The sequence below is a fragment of the Anoplolepis gracilipes genome, chromosome 3 (assembly GCF_047496725.1).
Source record: "Anoplolepis gracilipes chromosome 3, ASM4749672v1, whole genome shotgun sequence".
NCBI classification, from domain to species: domain Eukaryota; kingdom Metazoa; phylum Arthropoda; class Insecta; order Hymenoptera; family Formicidae; genus Anoplolepis; species Anoplolepis gracilipes.
Genome location: NC_132972.1, coordinates 16,490,805 through 16,514,560, shown reverse-complemented (window position 1 = coordinate 16,514,560; position 23,756 = coordinate 16,490,805). Strand labels below are relative to the sequence as shown.

The 23,756-nt window shown below is 28.6% G+C and overlaps 2 protein-coding genes across 8 annotated transcripts; one reads left to right on the top strand and one right to left on the bottom strand.

Annotated features, from left to right (window-relative positions):
- Positions 1-97: 97 nt before the first annotated feature.
- Msl-2 (male-specific lethal 2) lies at positions 98-6,340 on the bottom strand. 2 transcript variants are annotated; one of them, XM_072887423.1, is made up of 4 exons: positions 5,489-6,340; positions 5,123-5,358; positions 4,514-4,714; positions 98-4,314 (listed from the first exon to the last, which is right to left on the bottom strand). In XM_072887423.1, exons 1-4 carry the CDS (start codon positions 6,075-6,077, stop codon positions 4,042-4,044), a joined length of 1,299 nt encoding a protein of 432 aa, XP_072743524.1. In that variant the 5' UTR covers positions 6,078-6,340; the 3' UTR covers positions 98-4,041. The 2 variants fall into 2 exon arrangements, with proteins under 2 accessions (XP_072743524.1, XP_072743525.1); XM_072887424.1 differs by having other exon boundaries at positions 4,514-4,711; positions 5,195-5,358.
- Positions 6,340-23,239, top strand: LOC140663349 (uncharacterized). Of its 6 annotated transcripts, none has more exons than XM_072887418.1 (11): positions 6,340-6,476; positions 15,643-15,710; positions 16,054-16,343; positions 17,068-17,278; positions 17,459-17,736; positions 17,995-18,118; positions 18,633-18,853; positions 18,946-19,132; positions 21,074-21,289; positions 21,368-21,586; positions 22,012-23,238. In XM_072887418.1, the coding sequence occupies exons 2-11, from the start codon at positions 15,650-15,652 to the stop codon at positions 22,386-22,388; spliced, it is 2,184 nt and encodes a 727-aa protein (XP_072743519.1). In that variant the 5' UTR covers positions 6,340-6,476; positions 15,643-15,649; the 3' UTR covers positions 22,389-23,238. The 6 variants fall into 6 exon arrangements, with proteins under 6 accessions (XP_072743519.1, XP_072743520.1, XP_072743522.1 ...); XM_072887419.1 differs by lacking the exon at positions 6,340-6,476 and adding an exon at positions 6,953-7,134; XM_072887421.1 differs by lacking the exon at positions 6,340-6,476 and adding an exon at positions 7,898-7,915.
- The last annotated feature ends 517 nt before the right edge of the window (positions 23,240-23,756 follow it).

The following is a 23,756-nucleotide window of genomic DNA, read 5'->3' as shown; positions in this document are numbered from 1 at the left end:
TTATGTTATACAAACAAAATAATCATTATTCAACCACATTCTCGTCTCATATTTCTTTTTTCTTTCATTTTTTTTTTTTACAAAATGATGCAAATTCTAGTATGTAAAATATTTTTATTCTATTAGCTCTATGTGTTATGACAATATGCAACCATATTTTTTCTTTTCCTTTTTTTGGATAAGTTTTAACATGATCTGATAAGTTACACAGTTGCAACATACATTCTTTAACTCCACGATGTACATACATGATACATTAATAATTTATGACTAACAAAAGATATTAATGAATACTATATATACGTACAAGAGATGTTACATTCCAATAAAATATTCATTTTTCGAGAGTTATATTTTACAATATAACCGCGATTGATTCTTAATTATATGATGAGTAATTGATCTATTGAGGAGTAACTTTCTAATTAGTTTGCTGTACAATTTTACATTAAATTTTTCAACCTGAACAATTTTTATGAGTTTTATTTAAAAACATTCCTGCCATATATGGCAAGAAAAAATGTCCAACTAAATATAGGAGTGTGAATTATATATATGTTCTATTCTGCGCATTATATCATTATTACTATTTACTATAAATATTATACTTTAGCAATGATAAAATCATAATCTTTTATGACTAATATTTTCAAAGTCACTCCTCAATTATATCTGAATGTATCATTTAAATTTAAGCTATAGCTAGGTCCCGACTGTTTTCTGCCTTACTTTAATATCTACATATGAAACATAATAACTAATACTACATTGATTAAAATGCACTGTATGATATTTAATAGAATAGATTTTAGAAATTTGTAATTTCTTCCAATTCGTTTTTTTTGCTACAAATAGATTTTGAAGTAATTTAAATTTAAACAATTTCCAATTTGTGTTTAGCTTTACATAAGACAAAATTAATAAACAAAGAGAAAGATTTAATTTACTATTTATATATCTGTAATTCTAAAAATTAACACAATGATATTAACTTTTACATACAAAAATATATGATATTACATTTTTGCATTAATTTTATCTTATGTTGAGCTTTATTGCATATTGCCTTAATTATAGCCTATGTGTATACGTGAATGTACTATATAAATTTTTTTATTAATGAAATTTACAAAGTATTTAACTCATATGCATACATTTTATTAACATCTCTTTTTATTTTTAATGAATTTGTCTTATTGCAAACTATGAGATCATTTATGTGCTGTGAGAGTGTATGCTATTGTGTTGACTATTTTGAAAGGATTGAAGTATGCTATTTATATCCAAGCATGATTATATAAACAACAGTTGATGAATTCATAGATGCTTTAGAAGAGTGCACACGTACACACATCATACACACACACACACATACACACACACATATACATATGTGAAAATTAAAAAGTATTCTACATACACTTAGTAATTTTGTACTAATGTTTCATACGCTTTAAATATAATGAGTAATTAACACATTCAATTATTTTCGAGTGAATTAGAATTCTAAAATTTGCTATTTGCGATATCGTCTATAGTAAAATTTAACAGAATTATCTCTGAAAAATTTTATACACTTGACATAAGATACTGTTTATACGTAATGTATATAATTATTATAAGTTTTATATAATATATAGTCACCACACAGGATTGGATTTAACTTTTTGTTATTATATTTATAGGCATATAGTTTTGCTCAAAAGAAGAATTATTCACATATTTTTATATATTTATTATATAACTTCCATATATACGTGTAACAAAAATAAGTGTGTAATAGATATATCATATACAATAATAAAAAACAAAATAAATATAAATAAATAAATTTTGACATTAATATTTTATTATTTGTTATATTATAAATAGAGTATCTTGTAGTCTTATGCAAGATACGAACATTTTATTGCTTTCTTTCTCTGCTTGGTGACACGTTGCGTATAGTAGATTTTAATTATCAATAACATATATAATTTTATAGTAAAAACCTCCTAAAAAAAAAAAAAAAAAAAAAAAAAAAAATTTATTATTAATAAAGAATTTAAAAATTCTTACATTATTCTTATATTTTTTCTTTATAAAAAAATTTTTATATTAAATAAATAAGAATAAATTATATTTAGCCTTTTTTTGAAATGTGATATGATAAAAAAAATTTTTAGAAAATGTTTATTTTTATTTTAACATTTTTTTTGTTAATAATAGTTTTTAAGAATTTGTCATAGAATTACGTCTGTAGTGATTATTGAAAAAATCCAACCCTGATAGTAATGCTACTTAATATGAATCTGCTTTTAAACGAAAGTTCAAAGCAAATAAAAACTAGGTGTTTATCTAATTATATCTTCAATTTTCTAACTAAATAACATAAAAAGTTTTTATAATCTGAATTACGTATAGATCATCTTCTTATCTCTCGTTTATTATTTAAATTATTCTCTGTTAGTATGCACAATTTACTTAGAGTATTTGTCATTATTTCGATGCAATCTTAAATTGTAGGAAAATTTAACAAGGTTACCATCCTACATTCCCTTTGCGGTTTATACTTAGGGATTATAAAAATCAGTATGCAAAATAGATAACGATCTTTGTCACATTGTATGTACAACTGGCAAGTTGACGACGAGATATTTTTTGATGTGTAAATATTCAATTTATCAGCTTTCTTTTAAATTTAGCTCGCCTTATGCTTTAACTAATTCTCACAGAGAATTTTTATATATTATTTCAGTGTCAGCTATATAATGTTCACAAATTGTAAAATGTGGACAGATAAATATTATTTAGAATACATATATTAACTCAAAATATGTTTTAATGTATTTTCATGTATCTGTAAAATGTGCAATGTTATATAATGTATTTACATAAAATATGAACAAAATATACGCGTTAGTAAAAAATTTTTGGAATTATCAAAATTTACATATATATAATCAGTCAGCATATGAGAAATATTTTCATATATGAAACTTGCCTTTTATACTATACAATTAACGAAACAATATGCAGAAGTTATGAGCGTTTGCACAATTTTAAAACATGTTAATATATATAACGCATTATATATAAGAAAATAACAAATGTTAAAATTATAATGGTGATTTATCTTACAGACAAAATTGACTGTTATTGTGATTAACATGTTCTGTGCCAGACTAATTGGTAAATTTCCGTTCACGTCGCGTTGGTCATTTCACGTTATCGAGGCTCACAATTTTATTTATGATGTATAATATTTATAAGACTGCAAAAATTATTATCAAGAAAAAAGTGTAACATTCAAAATACTCTACAGAATAAAATAAATAAAATAATATATAACATGATTTCTATAAAATAAATAAAAAAAATTATATATCATAATTATTGTTCTATAGATACACTAGGTGCATATTTGTTATATATATTTTTATATATCAGATACATCATAATATATATCCTTAATGAAAATAAATATAATTCCCTCAGTTTATATTACTGTAATCAACTGTAATCAAATGCTTGTTGTAAACTAATGTGACAATAAATGGAACCAGTCTTGATATATATAGCTTGAGAATATTTAAACAGATATATGTGATATATGCACTTCACATATAGTATGATAATTGCACTATGCATATTTAGGCATCAATATATGATTTTACAAAATATTTTATAATAATGTTATATTTAATAGCAAAAATATTAAACGACCTGAACGGAAAGTTTAGTAGGGGCGTGGCACAGAACATGTTAAACATCCAATTAAATTTTTCACCATTTTTTTATGTCATGTACAAAATATTTACACAAATATATAAGTATATATATAGTAAACATATACACACAACAGGTATATATATATATGTTTACTATCACTGCAAAGTTATAATTACAAATTTTTGATTCTTATATTGTAATTTTCAATGTAGATAAGTTTCGATTAAGTTATTTACATATTGCGACCTTTTCTGTTTAAAGACGCACTCGTCATAATCTGTTACCACAGGTATTTGTTATCACCTTTGCAATGTTCATTTAAATACTTTGTCACACATCAATTTGTATATCACTATCTTCTGCTTCACTTTCAGTACTCACCATAGTATCTTCCCCCACTAACAAAGCAGCGGGTAAATTTTGTGGTACATTATCAATGTCTAGTCTTGGAGTGGAATACACATTTAAAACTTGTATTGTTGTAGGAGACGTCGATAGACACTGCGGTACAGATGCTAGAGGGTCTCCACTTAGTGCGTCGCAATCCAAAGAGGTGGATAATTGCAATTGTAAATTATGAAGTTCAGGTATATGTGGACGGATCTGAAATATGTAAGAGTTATACAAGATTTTTGAAGATAGAGAAGACAAAAAACCCATATGGGATAGGTTTGAATAAACGCTATTCGCGCTAAAAATGTCATTCTGTTTTTGTTACTTACTGAAAGTTAAACAAGGGCACGCTAGTAGCATTTCCTTAAACGCAACCATGACAAGTTTTAAATCGAGTAAATTAACTCACCTTTAATCCATCTGCCGTATGAGGATTTCTGCAACCTCTACATCTACATTCTATACAAGGTTTACTTTCCACATAACAAGGACATCTTTGACCACAACAGGTAAGCTTCCCAGGTATTGCAGTGGCATTGCCACATCTGCATCCTTTCCTTTTACTTCTAGCGGAGCTTGACCTTGGCTTCTTAAAACTGCCTGAAGACTGCTTATAACAAAGCAAGTTTATGCTCGTGTTAATATTCATAAAGAAACATTGGTTTAAAACTAAATATTATAGATCAATGCAGAGTAATTAAATCAAAAGTTGAAACAAATAGCTCTTTGAATATAGTAAAAAAGATAAACATCTGCATTAATCTTTCTTATGGGACCTAGACGAACGTAAGTCTCGAGATTTTTCTAAAAGTAGGATTAGTACAAAAATAAGAGTGATACATATAAAGATTAATCAAAAAGTTTAGGTATAATTAATTGTTAATAGGCCAGAAAAATTATTGTACCTTACAAGAAGTGTTAACGAAAGATGCACACATCTTTAAGCATTTAAATAATAATTATAGTGCAATATAAATCCTGTAAGGCATAAGATTAACCGAATATCTATTGAAATTACTTTGCTGCTCTTTGAAGATTTTTTCTCGGAAGGGGTCCCATATCTAAGGTGGGAAGACGGAATGCATTTTACCCCTCCTACAGAGCTGTGCTGGCTTCTGTCCGTCTCTTGTTGACTTGTTTCCATGTCCTCTGTAGCAGCCGCTTTACGTTTTATTGTAATTTTATTACCAGATCCAGCATACATCACAGAATATATAGAGGATCCGTTTGATACAGTACGAATCGTAGGAGATTCTAGTTTAGCAACAAAACACAATAGAGATTACTTACATATTACTAATTTATCGATCAAATAATAATCATATATTTATTTATATATTATTCATTCAGAACATTTGCGTCAAGGAATAGATACGATACACACCAGGTATATTCTGGGATATCGCCTCGGTGGTCTGAACGCTGTTCCCTTGTGTCTGTGTGGAGGTGGTACTGGTGTAAACGCACGGTAAGATACTGTACGCGGACTTGGACAGGCCGGCGTTGCTTTTGAACTCGTCCTTGAAGCCCGCGCCTTCCTGGATAAGCTCCATGAGGCTGGTGGCCCCGATGGTGGACGGTGCCCCATTGGTGGTAGCGTTATTGGCGGACGTCACGGACAGCAGGAGAGTGCGATAGATACCGGTACTGGTTAGGTACTCGCACAGCTTCTTATAACACTGCAGCAGTATCCGCAGCTGCACGTTCTCCACGTATTTGTCATAGTCCTTACACCAGCCGCAGGACGGTTTCAGCTTCTTGCGGCCGCCGCGACATCCGCGGCACACGTGATGCTGACAGTTGGTCTCGGTCGGTGTGTGCGGCTCGATGAGTAGATTCGAGCATACGGTACAGCTGAGACTCTGCCGCAGATACGGCACCAGCCTGTACAGATCCGTCCAGGAGTTGGGATCCTCGGCGTCCGCCTGCAGCACCAATCGACACGTAGACACATACAGGCTCGTCGCGTTCATCGCGGTTTCACCCAACGTCCACGCGCCGATCCGGACACATGCGTTGATGATCACCTGGGCCCTCCACCCACCGGGGAAGATCCAAATTCTCAATTATTCAAGCTCGCAGCCACTGCTAAACACTCCGCGCGTAACCATCCTCGCGCACACAAACAAAACATACGCCATATTTCGTCGGTGACACGTGTCTCCGCCGTATCCTCAGAGAGGGCGCGACCAGTACTCTTTCGCGCTGGTGTCTACTGTGACGTATGAAATCAGGCGCACTTCGAACGCGACTGCCGTCTTATAATTATATCGTTTAAACAACATGCGATTTTTCTTCACTTTTAATTTAATATTATGTAGATAAAATTTATTATTTATCTTCTTTTAACTTCAAGTATATTCTATCACCTGGTGAGTACACTTTAAGCTTATGTATTTAACATAAATTTAATTTAATAAAATACAGTAGAATGTATTAATGAGAAGAGAATATTCATATCTGTTTGCATATTTTATCTCTTTGATTGAAAAATTGCAGTGAAGAGTTCCCTAAATTATTTTCTCGTACAATCTTCTTCAATATTTGTATAAACATTTTTTATTTATTTTAGTGTAAATATGTTTTTATGTCTTCTAAATATTTTGTTTTTTTATGCTCCGTACGTTATTTTTTTATTAATCTCTTATGTTAATTATCATTTACGATTCTTAAATAATATATTATAATAATAATAATATATAATAATAATAATATTTTTGTTATTAATTTTTTAAATAAAAAATGTAATTTCAAATTATCACTGTCCTTGAACAAAATACGTGGAGATAAATGTTTATATTTACGAGACAAAGATGGCACGACGGTTACGCTGCCATCGGCCGGTGTCATTAACGGATTATTTACGCGCGGTATCGAGGGGAATGCTCTTTTTCGTCCTTACATGTTATTACGCGATGTTGCTTCACGCACTAATGTTTCGTTTTCGCCAATATTATGTTGTCATTGAGATATTCTGAGCCGGACTTTCTCTTCCCTCTTCCGTCGAGATGTATGTACATACAGTTACAGGTGAGATTGGAGTATATATGAAATTGAGTCTTTACTATGTAAAAAAGAAACAAGCTTTAAATTAAAAGTAATAGAAATTTTTCAAAATTAACATATGTGTATGGAATTAATTTTAAAATTAAAATCTCGTAATATTCTATAATAAATCTTATTAAAAACGATATAATTATTTATCCCTTAATTATCGTATATATACATATATATATATATATATATATATATATATATATATATATATATATATATATATATAATTAAAAAGTAATTGTCGATTATACATTATGGAAAATATTACATTTTTATTTTTACATTTTTTCGCATAACTATATATAAATACAAAAAGGAAAAATATAAAACATATATATAAATTAAAGTATTAAAGTATTTAATATTTAAGTATTGGAAATACGCACGATATCGCGAAAAGAGGAAAAAGATATTTTATATTCATATCACGAATATAACGCATTATAAAATGTTCTGCATATAACATGTGTGTTTGAAACGCAAAAATCTTGCGATGCAAAATGAACAGATCACTAAAATATGTATCAGTATTAACGCACACTCCAATCACACTGACCTCGATATTTCTTAATGACTTGACGCTTCTTTACGAGAGCGAGAAGGAAACTCGGGGAAATATTATGTTAAAACGCACGTATGTCGAGCCGTGTCGTAATATTTCTACAAACATCATTACATATAGACGTCAGACTCCGTTTACTTTCCACGTCCCTTGATTTTGCGGCCATGGCCCATCGCGCGCTTGGCTGGTTGGGTAAGATTGTCTCGTAGAATGTAGATATAATAATTTGCCTCGTGCATGTTCTTTCTTTACATTCATCAGCCTGTCGTTATTCCTTACGCGTTTATTATGCGACCTTCGCGATCGAGCCCGTTCCAAAATTATGTAATAACTTGCGCTCTCTTTTTTTAACGTTTGAGCGCATTGATTCTTTTTTATTCAACAGATTTAATCTTGAGAATTGATCTTTTGCTTCTTTTAGATGCGCCTCGGTTCCTTTTCCCTTTCTCTCTTCAAAGATCGAATTGATAGAATCAAGATAATTGTAATAAAGGTATTATTTTTCAGCAATAAAAGATATTGAAATCGTGGAGAAATAAGCGCAGTGATAAACATTGTATAATATTTGTTATGAAATTATTGAGAAATGATGGCTATCAATTTTTGATTGAGTAAATTGGACGATAATTGATGGAAAAATCCATATATAAATAGAGCTGAAGTTACTCATATCGTAGACTATAATTAGATGAACTGTATTTAGAATATCCTATATAAACTAGGAAGTTCTTACGTCACAAGCGATTGACGCGAGCTAGCAACTACCGGTTTTTCATTAAATTTAACGGGGAATTCCTTTCAAGACTAGTTTTGTAGAATTTTTGCTAAAGAAATGCAAACTGATATCTTCATCTTATTTAATCGTTTTATTCATAAAAACATAATCAATAAAGATAGATTCAATAGTCAATAGATTTTTCATACGTAATACCAAAAGAATGTCTCATTCTTTTTTATTTCTGTTCCTACCGATCTTTAAAATGTTGATTTTGCAACATTGTAATCCAATAATTATATATATCGAGTAGATTTATATATTAATAAAAATTTGTATGCACAAATTTCATACCGAAAAATTTTTCATGAAAATGTGCATCTCTTAATCTTATCTCAATGACATATGTAGTATAAAGTGATGTGTCAGCGTGTATCAGCAAAATCTAGCTTTCCATACTATTGAAAGTATTTAATTAAGATACGAACATCAGCTCCATAATATTATTTTAGATAAAATAATAAATAAATACCAAATAACTAGAGAATAATATTAAATAAACTGATTTTGCTAGAAAGAATTGTTGCACTCCTTAAGATCACATTAAAATCTCTATAAAAATCTGCTTTTTGCGCACGCAATAAGTGAATTAAAATATGCCAAAAATAGTTTGTAAAACTGAATTCTTAATCCTTGAAAAGTTATGGTTCAAGAATTTTTCGATTTTTTCTTATTCTTTGATATTTCTGACACACTGACGCTATTCTTTGACGCTGACACTCATTAATTAATTACAAATTTGTATGCATTATTCAACTATTCATTACTTCTGCGAAAGATTTATGTTTCATAAACTCGCGTTTGTGAAAAATTTTATAGACTAAAAGCTCACAATAAATTAAATTCTACTAATTCTTCATAGAGAAAATTTTACAGTATAAATTACATGAAATTACATTTTTTACAACATTTATGATAAAGTTGAAATAGGGATATTAAAATATTTATTACTATCATTAAAATTATAAATTTTGCATTTGCTCTATTATTTTTTAATGATTATGTATTTGTTTGTGCATCAAAATATTTGAATATTTAAATACATAAACTCCTTTGTAAAATATAATACATATAATATTTATGAATATAAATATATTTTGAATATCAAACGTGCAATTCTCTTTTATACATTATACATATATTATAATATTTTTCCGTGTTTTTACTCATTTTTTTTGTAATATTAATCATGCACATATTGCGTTTAAAAAAATATATGAATTTTCGCGCTTCATTTCTCTTTTGTGATTACGTAAGTTAATTGTTGATATTATAAATATCGATTAGCATAACGTTACATAATTGCCACATTAATTAAGACATGTCTGAATATGTATCGAAGTCTACTCTTATCTGCATATAATCACAAGATATACACGTTTCACATTCTTTTACGAAAATAACATTTCGTAAAATATATTGCATATGTGATTGATATCTTGTATGTGTTTAATTATTTAGTTTATATACATGTATATAATGTGTAGATATGTAATAGATCCTGGTGTATAAATCATAGAAACACACTGTCGGTAAAATTAATTGCATCTGTACAGAGTGGAATTTATTATAGATGAGTGTGATATTGATAAAACGCATCATCATACACACACACACATAACGCGCAATAAGACGCACATTTAATTTTATGTTTCAAGATAGTGTATTTAGTATGGAAAAAAATAATAATTTTAAGGATTAACGTGTTACAGAACAATTAATAGATTTAAACGTATATATTTTTAGCAAATTTATTATATAGATAGTAAAAAGATTTTCTAAAGATATCAATTTTATTTGTTGAAAATACATGTATAATCTCGCTCCGTGAATTAATTTATTACAATATCATATTGTTTGATTCTTAATCTGTCATTAAGTGACATATACATTTGATCATATCACTTTAATTTAATTTAATTTAATTCTTGCTTTAACAATTGTGTTTCTTCAAAAAGATTTATTCGGCAAGATATTTAAATTTATTTAACAAAAATTTTAATGCAATGCTAAATAATTGATTGTAATAATGAATTTGCGTCTAATTTACATCAGCAATTTTTGCTTTACTTGAGAATTTTATATTTTTTCTTTATATATTATCTATTTCTGAATTATTCCACAATTCCAAAATTTCCACAATATATGCATATAAATAATAATAAAAAAAAGAACTATAAATATTCTGTTCAAAAAATATTTTAAAAGAATTACTTTTCAGAGAACTAGTAGTTGTAAAGTTATAATTGTACCGATATTACGCAAAATGAGGTGTCAAAAGTGACGCAACATGCCCGAGTAATATTCTTTTTGAAATTTAAACCAGCAACACTTATCGCATTATTGTCGGGTATTAAATCCGATCTCGTCGAAGATAACAGCGGTTTTTCTTTGAACTTGAATAAGAAAGCGTACATTTTGTGATACGTGTTCATCAACGAGTGCATCACAGAAGTTTCACGGTGCTTTTCGTTGTCGTGTTTTCGTAACATAACTGCGTCCAATTGACAATAATAGAATCTTAAATAATGTCACGTCAATGGGCAAGATAAATTTTAGGAATGTCAATTATCATATTTCTGATATCAAGTTATTACGAATTCGAAACAATGGCTACGATGTCACGTAGTTAGTGATTTCTTTTTGAGATTAGGTGGACAAAAGAAAACAAAATTGACAAACATCGAAAGCGGTTGGGATTAACGGAAAATTAATTACCGTAATTTATTACCGTAAGTCCTTTTTATTTATTTACAGAATTCGATTCTGTTAGATAGATTTGATAAAACGTTTCTGCAGAAGCTATCATTCGGAGATCTTAAAACAGAGTACTTTGTATTTTCCTGTCAGTTTTATGTCAAAATACCACATTATTGTAAAAGTTATATGAATATAAAAAATAATGTTTAGTACAATTTTTCTATTTTTCATTTATTTACGCAATTGTTTTATTTATGTAATTATTCAATTATATTCTTTCATGTTATTTTTTTTTTTTTGGTTAATGAATATTAGATGTCTAATGTATATGTTTATTGTTAAATTGTCTCTATTTTTTTTCTTATTCTTTTTAATTATATTAATACATAAACAAGTTTATATACATATAGTTTTATATACATATAATTACATGTATAATTAAATTCAAATAGATAAATATCGTTTTATATTGGCAAAAATGAGTCTAATCAGAAAGAAATAGAGAATCGATAAGAAAATTATATAAATTTTAAATTTGTTTTTGTTAATTTTATTGGTTTTTTAAATACTTTTATTAAAATATGTATATCTTGAGATAATTTGTAAACGATTTCTTCTTAGCAAGATAGTTCATCGTTTCTCGCGCATTCGCAATTAACATTTTAACATTATGTATATCTTCAGAACGAAATTTTGAAAAGGTCCGTTCAAGTAAAAGTCGCACTAACAACAATTGAGGAATAAATCACCTATTTTCTTCTTTAAAGTTTAGTTTGTCGGAAGCTTCTTTTATTTTTACAAAACTGTGGTTTAATATAAATTTCTACGTATTAATTTGTACGAGAAAAAAGCATTAAGGTATACATACCGGTTCCGCATATACCTGCTACTCTTCGGGGAGTTTTGGATAACGAGTGGAAAGTCCACTGACGAATTCATGTTCAGGAAAAACGTACGGTTATTGGTCGCGTAAACCCAAGCGAGGAGGGAGGCTGTTGAGCCGTAAACGGGGATTTGTGAATACCCCATACCTGGTATCATCATCCTACAGTATTATACTTATCCTGTTCAGATAAAAAGCACAGATTCAGGTAAAAAAAAAAAACTTCTCTCAAGTCCACTCTCGTGGGGTACGCTTGACCTCCACGGGAGATTTCCTGTATCGTAAAGACAGGCGAGTGGAGTGACTCTAGTTCAGTTCTTCGTAAAACGTCTGTGAAACTGTTTTCTGGTGGTGTACATACATCTGTGTTGCTTTTGTTGAAATCCGGAAAAGAGGCAGCTTCCATTGTTTTATGCACTTGTGACATGGTGCGTCCAATATTGTTAGCCGTGTTCAGAGAATTACATAAACGTCCGACGACACGTATCGTGAATCGGCTGCAATAGTGCAAATTATACTCGTGTACTTTAGGAATCATCATTTTGGGATTATCTCAGGATATCATCGATCTCGAACACAATCAAGAATACGACATAGTAAGTAGCGTTCGAAAAATCTGAAATTTCTTCTACATTATTTCAAAAAAGATTAAATAAAGAAACATGGTGATATTTTTAAAATACTTGATATAAATATCAATATGATAGTTAAAGTGTTTAATTTTTACAATTTTGATTACTTGTTCGATTGGTACTTTCATCGCATGTATCTTAATATAAAGAATGACGTAGGATTTGCTTAATTATTCTTGAAATTTCCTTGAAGCGTCTTTAATGACTTTCATTACATTTCCGGACATTCAAAGAACAATTTGAGTTTTCTTGTATAATGAGAAAGCTAAATATAACTATAATTTTTCCGCTACAATAAATGTTAAAGAATTTTATACATTTTGCATGTTATTTTATCACTGTTAATATCACGTTCCACTATATTTAAAAACTTTGCAATTTAAAATAAGAAACTCACAGTTTCCCACATTTTATTATAAATTATCGCTACGTAAAAAAAGGTAATAAAATTAAGTAACGAGTAAAAAATGTGCATTTGTGACATAGTGCGTTATTCTAATCTAATATTGTTAGCCAGAGAATTAAACATCCGACAAGACGTATCGCGCGAATCGGCTGTAATAGCGCAAGTTTTAGGAATCATTATTTTGGGATTATCTCAGGATTATCATTGATCTTTCGCATAATCAAGAGTATGACGCAGTAAATCGTGTTAAAAAAATCTGAAATTTCTTTTACATTATTTTTATATTATTTCGAAAAAAATTAAATGAAGAAACATGATGGTATTTTGAAAATACTTAATAAATATCGAATATGATAATTAAAATTAATCTTTATTACTCAAGATTTATTTAAATTAGTGTAGCTTTTAACTTCTGTGAAGAATCGAAATATTTCATAAGCATTCCTCGAATCTCTGTTGGTAAATTTTGTTTAATTTTGTAATTAAATTTCTATGATTTCTATGATATAAGCTTTTATTTTATTTTTATTAAAAATAAAATTATTAATACATATTATTTATATTAATATATTGATTTAGGTTTGGATATATTATTTAAATTTATATTCTAAAACTAATTATATATTAACTTAACACACAAATATTAAACTCATATATATATGTCACGTGATTCGACACATATAAATACGTAAAATAATATACATACATCATATAAATATTATATAATATATATATTACGGACATAAATGCAAATAAATGCATACAATATAATAAAAATATTATTAAGATAAATATATACATATATAATAAAGAAACATACGTATATATTGTATAATATACCTATATAAATGTACATAAATACACATATATAATAAAGATGTATTCACGTAGTGATCATGAGTGATTCTACCAATTGTTTTAATATTTAATATTTAACGTTTTATTGAAAAATAATTTTAAAAAACTATATTAAATTTGTTTGGATTCGCGAGAAAAATTTAATGTTTTCAATAAGAAAAAGATGATTATTGGCACAATTGCGAATAACAGCTGTATCTCGTACTACAGTGATGCAGGCGCAGGTGCGCGTTGTGCTAAATTCGTGAAGCTATGATATTGTGTTGTAAGAGAAGATTTCGACATTGCAGCATCGGCGATGTGAAGTGTCAAGTGCAGTTTTATATTCTTTCGCGGCAATTAAATGAAATTCGTTTCGCGTATGAATTCTTTGCGACGGAATTAATCATTTAATTCCTTGAATTTTATATGAAAATATATTTATCAATAATATGTGTATACATATATGAATATTAAACCTACGAGATATTAGAATTCAAAAGATTTTATGATATCATTTAAAAGAAAATTTAAGAGTTTCAAAATTTAAGATTGTTAAAGAAAAGATTATTTTTTTTAATTTAAAATTTCTTGTATTTATTAATATTACTTAAACGATGTTTTTTTATTTGGAACTTAATCATAAAGATACATATTATAAAAGAGTAAAAAGTCGCAATTAATTGATTTGCATCATGATCGGGAAAAACATCGTTTTTTATTAGTCATGTGCATGTGTGGTGTGTCATTCAAATGCACTAGAAGTGGATATTGGAGTCTATACACGTGTATAAGTGTTTCGTTTGATTATTAATTTTAACTTATTGTTAGATGTAGGCCATGTAAAATACAAAGTTCGTTGGAATTGAACAGTCGATTAAGCGATAGTGTCTTTAATATGATTCTGGTACTTCTGAAAATCAATTACATGAAATAATTTATAATTATTTTTCTACACATATATAGAGATTGTGTAGAGACGTAATATCAAATATATAACATCATTCAAAAACCGGAAAAACGGCATTACTAGGATGATTACTCTAATTAGAAGACTGATAATTTTTCCTTAAGTAACATGTATAAAAAGATATTAAAATAACGGTTTATTTCACATCGAAAAGGATATTAGCAGAATAATTACTTTAATGGAGAACTGGATAACTTTAATAACATAAAAAAAAATATTAAAAAATCATTAAAAACATATTAAGATAACGCTTTATCTCACAGCAAAAAAATTAAAAAATATTTACTTAATCGCACGTGATATATATATCTAAACTGATAACTTCTAACAATAAGTAAAAATAAATTTAAATACTAAGATTTAATATTTAATTTTACGAAAATTGAAAATTAAATCTTCTTCAATTTTGTATCAATTCAGTATTAGCATTTTAAATCTTTGTACAATAATTACACGTACATACATATCGCTTTAAACTAACTAACAATAAGTTAGGTTTTTTTTTATAAGCCGTCACATATTAAATATTTTACACGCATTACATAAAGTGCAGAAACGTACAAGCTTTTAAATTTATTGGCGTATACCGATTATCTTTGTCGAGAAATTTTATCTCCATAATACATAGTATTTAATTTACACGATAATGAATATAATGAACTAAATTTACATGATACATATGTCTGATCTTTCCTGACTTATAAAATCTGTTATAGAACGAGAATGTTAATCTGGAATGTATTACTTATTCTGCTTCAACTGGTCGTTCATGAAAGCCGATCAGGTAGGTACGAGTGCGATTTTTTTCATATTTAATATTAAATATGAAAACCTTGATTTCTTATGACATTGTGATTGCATTTTATTGCATCTTTATCCTTGCATATCTGATTTGCACATATACTGCGCTTTTAGTTTTCCCTATTTTTTATTTTGCAACTAACAAAGCCTTTTTTTCGAAAAATATAAGAGAAAGGAAAAAGAGAGAGAGCGAATGCCTTTTAAATATTTAAAATAAATATTTATAAATATTTATAAATTTTTATCTGGAAATTTAAATGAAAATAACAAAAAATAAGCTTTAGATAAAAAAAAGGAACATTTTTATCATTGTTTATTGATTTCAGAAACAATAATAACGGCGTACAATGACTTCGGCTTGTCGCCGATTGATCCAGAGACCATCGACAACATTGATTGGAAGCGTCATGCATGTCAACGAACATGCAAGGATGATGCGGCACCTCTGGACTGTTATTATACGTTCAAACTGGAATCTTATTACGCGATGAGCAAAGCTTGTTACGACTGCCCCTTTAATATTACAGACTGTTTTCGGCCACATTGCATCCCGGCGGATGGGATAAAGCGATCTCTCTTGGTCGTGAACCGACAAATGCCAGGTCCGTCGATCGAGGTATGTAATTATTAGATTACGAGACAAATTTTACGGAGAGCTGTTTTAATCCAAGATTTCGCTTATGTGTGTCTATCTTTATTTACTACGTTTTTCTTTTCTTTATTATTCGATTATTTTTATTTTTCAAAATTACGTGATTAATATTATTATACAAATAATCTGCGAGCAAAATTAATATAAATTTTCTTTGGCTATTTTTTCTGTATTATTGTTTGATAGAGTTTTATAATTCAGTCAATCAAAATTGAGAAGAAAATCACGCTATATTGTTTCAATGAGCTTGAGTATAATTGTCGCCGCTGTTTCGCAATTATACAATATCACGAGAGTAGCACTGAAATTCACTTCCAGATTTAGTCTCTATAATTAATACAATTTGTGGTGAGATAACTATTTAATTTCACGATTCTAAGGAATCATTATTAGGAAATTTTTTGTTTATTCACTTAGCTTGGTTTTATACATATTTTTCTCGTTTTTTATTACAATCACTGTGCAATTTTATCGCAATTAGCTATAAAAATAGAAATATTCGCAATTTACTTGACTATATACAATATACCACAATTGACTCCCGCTAATCAGTCTATCATTTTAATCTTGGATTACTTAATAATAACGAAGTCTAAGACTCTTCGTGCAAGCTTTTCACAGATACCGCGAAACTGTTAATTAAAAATAACGAGAAGACATTAGGAAAAAATTATGTTAATTATTATAGGTGTGCCAAGGTGACAGGATAATAGTCGATATGGTCAACATGTTGCATTCAGAGAGCACTACGATGCATTGGCATGGCCAACATCATCTTGCCACACCGTATATGGACGGTGTACCCTATGTATCACAATGTCCTATCCCTCCTGGAGCGACCTTCCAATACAATTATATCGCCAGCGAAGCTGGGACGCATTTTTGGCATTCTCATATAGGTGCGTCTTCACTTTCTAAACTTCAACTTTCACAAGCATCGTATCGAGAATGATATTTCCAGAAAATTCTGCTTATAATTAAATTAATTAATCTATTAATTATAATAAATAATTAATTAATTAATTAAATTAATTAATCTATTTTATTGAATAAGATTCTGTATATTATCGTTTCCACAGGATTTCAGAGAGGCGATGGCGTATTCGGACCGTTAATCGTTCGTGTACCTCCTAAAATCAACTGGCACAAAGATCTGTATGACTACGATAAGCATACGTTGGTAGTCGCCGATTGGGTTCACGAGCTAGGTCTTACCAAATTTCTAGCGCATCATCACGCAGACGGTCATAACAAAGCGCCCAATTTACTTATAAATGGTCTAGGCCGTTTCATCGCTATCGAAGGTGAAAACAAAACATTGGCCGACATGCCTATTTCGACGTTTATCGTAAAACCGGTAAACTTTTTAAATTTTTTATTGTTTTATTAATTTTTATATACATTTATACATTTTATAAAAAATGCATAAAATTATATTAAAAAAAGTAAAATATATTTCATCGTCTTTATTCTTGTTTGTCTGAAATATTTATTGCACTTGAGAAGAGAGAAAAATGTCTCACGTTAAAGTTGATTTATTTTAAAGTATGTGTATTTTTTAACGAATCGTATGATTTGTATTTACATTAATGGATTTTACAATTTATACTTACAGAATTTCCGATACAGATTCAGGCTTATTAACGCGGAGTTCCTGAATTGTCCTATAGAAATTTCCGTTGACAATCATACTTTGTACGTGATCAGCTCAGATGGACGTGACATTGAACCGGTACAAGGTGCGATTTTATTTTCACATTACGTGTCATTTACATGTACACAAGATCAGTGATTGAGTGTTTTAATAAATACCAAGACGGATAGTTTTGATCAAATGTCAACATTATAAGTAAGATAATGTAATAAAATTCAACATCAAAAAAATATTATTAATTAAATAAATAAAACTGTTTATTAACAGTCACGATATTTATTAAAATAACTTATTAAAGTAAAACAATTTATTAAAGTTAAACACGCATTATTTTTTTAAGAAGCTGATGCAATAGTTATTTGTTTAATTATTAAAAAATATTGTTCAATTAATGCATATTTTTACACATATTTACTTTAATTTCTTAAACGAGATTTACACAATTCAAAGTTAATTATGTAAGAATTATGATAGAATTCTGAATATGTCTGATTTGAAGTAAGATATACATATAAATGATAATTTGCGAAATATAAATAAAATAATAAAAAAGGATCTACATATTGAAATATTACTTATGTATTGTGTAATAATTACAGCCGAATCGCTAGTGAGTTACGCCGGCGAGAGGTTCGATTTCATAATCGAGATGAACCAACCGGTAGACAATTATTGGATGAGATTTCGAGGACTGATGGATTGCGACAAAAGATTTTTAAGCGCTTATCAAGTCGCGATACTCAGATACGAAGGAGCACCCGAGGAGGAGCCGGTGGTGGAAGTTACATATGATCGCGTGCGAAATGATTCCTACGGATTGGTAGGTGTATTTTCACGACCTCCTTTCAAGCGATAAGTTAATCCGTAAAATTATTTTATGAGAAATAAAAATAACAATGTTTCCTGTTTCAGCAAGTGAACGCTTTGAATGAAGGAACTGAATCAAATAATAGTATCAGTATCCCGATGTTGACCGCGATGGACGACGATGACGTGTCGAATATCAAAGAGCCGAATTATCAGTTCTACATATCGTATGATTTTTACATGAAAGATAACCCGCACTTTCACCGAAACAATCTGTATGGTTTTCATCAAGGTAAAGTTTAAGTGTTATTATTCTAAACAATTTTTTTAGGTTCTATTTTAATCTTTGTAGTAATTTAATCTTTGTAGTAATAGAAACTTGACTGTTATTGTTTCTCTCGGTATACAAAATGTACATATGTGAGATCGATTGATACATATATATCTAACAATATTGGGAAATCGACTTATTGTTAAACAACATATACATATTCCACCTTTAAATCAAACTTGCGTTATCCATTACATTTCATATTTTAAATTTAGAAAAAAATTTTGTGAGTTTATTCAGTGTGGAATAAATATAAATATATAAATAACAATAATAATAAATAAATAAATAAATTCAATTATATTGAATCATATCCGAAGTTTGACGAAGAGAAATAACAAGTAAATTGTAACGTACAAGTTTTTGATAAAACGGACCACGTGCTAACGCCATAAGAAAAGCGAAAATAATCGTCAACGGTGAAATGAAATAAGTATATAGTATGATAAATAATAATTCCATCATAGTTCTCGAACAATCTACATTAAAATCGCAAAATCAGTTCGAAACGGAATCATACTGACGATTGTTCGGCCTTATATCACCAGACATACTGTGTAATAGTCCCTTAAAATTTCCTAGACAATTTATAACAAAATTATTGCAAAGTTAATTCGAAATACAACTTTTGGCTATTGCGAGGTCTTATAGGACAGCGTATGCTGCATAAAATTTTTTTGAAACAATGGCAATAAGGTACAAGATTTATTCTGATAATGCAACTCCACTAATTTCTGCTCCATTCGACAATTTTAATCTGGAGAGAAGAAGTATAACTCAACAGTGTATCATTAACCTTTTTTTCTCGCAAAAATAACAAATATTATTTGAATAGAACAAGATATTATACTTTGCTGAAAATGTAATATAATAGATTCACTTCAAGACCAATCATATATTTTCCAAAATTTCTTACACTGCAGAAAAAAGTATCTACGATTTTATGAATGAAAAAGCTTTATCTATTTATCGCGAACATTTTGATCTCGTTGTTGACAGTGGTAATAGTCATCATACGACATGATAATTAAATTCATACGATCGTATCAACAATAGAATTTTAGATTTTTTTATAATAATTGATAACTTGATAATAATGTACAATTTCTTGAAGACTTTGACAAATGGCAAACTATTGATGTCGTAAATGTTATACGATTGAATAATTTGTTCATGCGTACAATTTTATTCGTTGGACATAAATTTGTAATTGTATATATGACTTCATCAACTTTTTCTTGTATTAGACCATCTAATAAAAATGCAAGCAAAAAAATTAGAGCATCGGAATTAAAACGTGAGTTGGAATAATGACACGGTTTTTTCAAATATCCATTAATATCCCATCGGCCACATCGCTCTTCTGATGATAAAGTCGACGTATCTTGATAAGAAGGCGACAGTTTACAATAACTGAATCGATTCTGGTAATAGCAATGAGTTTTTCAACGATGAAAGCGTCTGACAATGAGAATAGATGCTTGAATATAAGTTTATTTTAATAGGCGATTAACAAGAGAGCTATTTTTTGCGAGCTTTGTTGTGATATCAAAAATCAGTCTGATACTGTTGAATAATACGTTCAAAATAAATAATACGCTAAAATAAATATTTAATTTTAAATTAGTTGAAAAAAAATAAATATTACTTTTTGTTTCAAACACGGAAGTCTACATTTATTTGTACACTGGCATAAGATATATAACATTTCAAATTTATAATCAAATGCATTAAAGATGAGATATGAATTTGTAAAAAAAAAAAACTCAAATCCTGCAATACTTTTTCAGTAATTTACAACATGATATAAAGTACTCATAAATATGTAAATTTATTCTTTTAAAAATCTAAATCGTTTATTGTTTTGTAAAATATTTCAATGTGGTTTTCTTTTCTTTTCAGTGAAGGATGTGAAACAACGATTGTTGACACCACAACTGAATCATATATCAATGAAGCTACCGTCATTTCCTCTCCTGCCTGAAAGAAACCTTATTAAGTCAAATCAATTTTGTAACTCCAGCACGGTCGAAGGTTGCAAGAGTGATTATTGTGCTTGTACACATGTACTTCAGGTGAAACTTAACAGTGTAGTGGAACTAATTCTAATCGACGAAGGTATGCGAGCATCCCCTCTTTTTTTTCTTTACAGCTTTTTTTTTTACAACTATCTAAACTGTTATGATTTTTGTTCAGGTGTTCCGTATGACGCAAATCATCCGTTTCACCTTCACGGTTATCAGTTCCGCGTTGTAGCAATGGAGAGGATAGGAAGTAACATCACGGTTGCTGAAGTAAAGGAATTAGATAAGCAAGGTTTGATAAACAGGACACTCACTAAAGCACCTTTGAAGGATACAGTGACCGTGCCCGATGGTGGTTACACCATCGTGCGATTTTATGCCGATAACCCAGGTAAGACTTTGCACCATGCATATTGTTAAAAGAAAGAAGTAAAAAAACAAAACATTAATGTGTTAATTATATAATTATACCGACAAATAAATTTATTTTAAAAATATTGTATCGAGTAAAAAATTACATTAAGAAAGAAAAGATTCAAGGTTATAGAAAATCTTAAGCGCAAAAGATATTAAATTTTTATACGTGAACAAAAAATAATTATTAATAGATGAAATTACACAGTTGCTTATGGTAACATGATTTTATATTTGTTTTATTATTTAATTTCTATTTTATTTAACTTTAACATTTGAAACTAGTACATTTAATTCAATGAATAGAAAAAGTTTATGCTTGTAAATCTCTTTGATAAAATATAATGATAAAATACTTTCATTTTGAGATTGATTGAAAAAGATTAATTGTATGTTTTTCAGGATATTGGCTGTTTCATTGTCACATTGAATTTCACGCGGAGATAGGAATGGCCCTGATCTTCAAGGTGGGTGAACACGAAGAGATGCCGCCGGTACCTCGTAATTTTCCTAAATGTGGCAACTGGAAATTGACAGATGATCAGAATGAAAGTAATTCAACAGTAACAGAAACTACTACAATTTCGATGATTGGCAAAAAAGAATCAAAGGAAAACAACCTTCTCATGGATACAATAGAGCATCTCTTGAGATATATGGCGTATCTTGAGCAATTACTAAAGTTACAAATGACATCTTCGGCGTCTAATTCAAGTGTGACATCGTTACTTTTTATCACTTGCATTTTAAGTTCTGTGATTTGTACACGTTCTTTATGACACACGTAACCATGTAAATAATAATAGCAGATTATAATCGTAAGGAATACTTGGAGGAGAAACGAAACAATATTAAGTAGCCGGAGACTAAAGAGTAATAAAGAGTAATGGACGTTTTTTCCGTCTTACACTTAAGTATTACTAAGTATTAATATTCATACGTTAAAGTATTAATTTATAATTTTATTTTATTCGTACCTAAGTATTACTAACAATAAGTATTAATATTCATACGTTAAAGTATTAAGTTTTTAAGAAATAAATATCCTTGTCGTGTATTTTTTTTTATTATCGATAAGAGTAAGATATATTGCGACAAATGCAGACACGAAATTGAGATGAAATTTTAAAGACATTATGTGCGACTATATTGTAGATTAATTTTAATCTTATTCATTCCCATTAATTACTTTTTAATTAATGGGAATGAATAAGCGGACATGTTATATCAGCAAGTGACTTATATTATTCTGTGATAAAAAAATATATTGTAATTATTTTATTTTTATTAGACTATTATCGACTACTCGACAATGCATATTACGAAATATCCCATTTTGATACTAGTATTAATTTTATCAACGAATCGATTTTCCTTGCAGAATAAATTTTTCCTCTGTGTAAATAATAGTTTTCGTGTAATTTACAATTTGAAACAGAACTTGCGAATTAAATCAGAAGAAAGCAACATATATTTTCTTAAGCCCGATTATATGAAAATGTTAAGAAATTAACTAAACTATGAGTTAAAAAATTCTAGCATTAAAAAATAATTCCAACAGAAACCGGCAGCCTGTAAATTATTGCGGGAAATGCATTGTTGCAGTAGTTACATTACAATTACATATATTGGTTATATATATATATTATATGTATTAAATATGTAATGCATATAAAGTATATATATATATATATACACATATATATATATATATATATATATATACATACACAATATATATGTATATTAATACATATATATATGATATATATAATACATATATATATACATATATACATATATATACATATCGATCACAGCTTATATAGCAGTTAATCTAAAATAATCAATATAGGATTTGTAATTGCGTTATCAGAGGAATGAATAAAATGTATGTTTCTTTACCGGAATGGATGTATGTGTTTGTGTACGTGCATGTCTTTCCATCGAGTATATATATTATATCATACTTTTAAATATGTATACAATAATAATATTCAGGAAAAATCCTTCGTCCAACTTAATAGCTATTAATATCTCGATGCTCTTGTAAAAATCGACGTATATTTTGTAATATTTATATTGTAGAAATAATCGCGGAATGTATTTACAATATTTGTCATATCGTAACGTAAATCCATTGTACA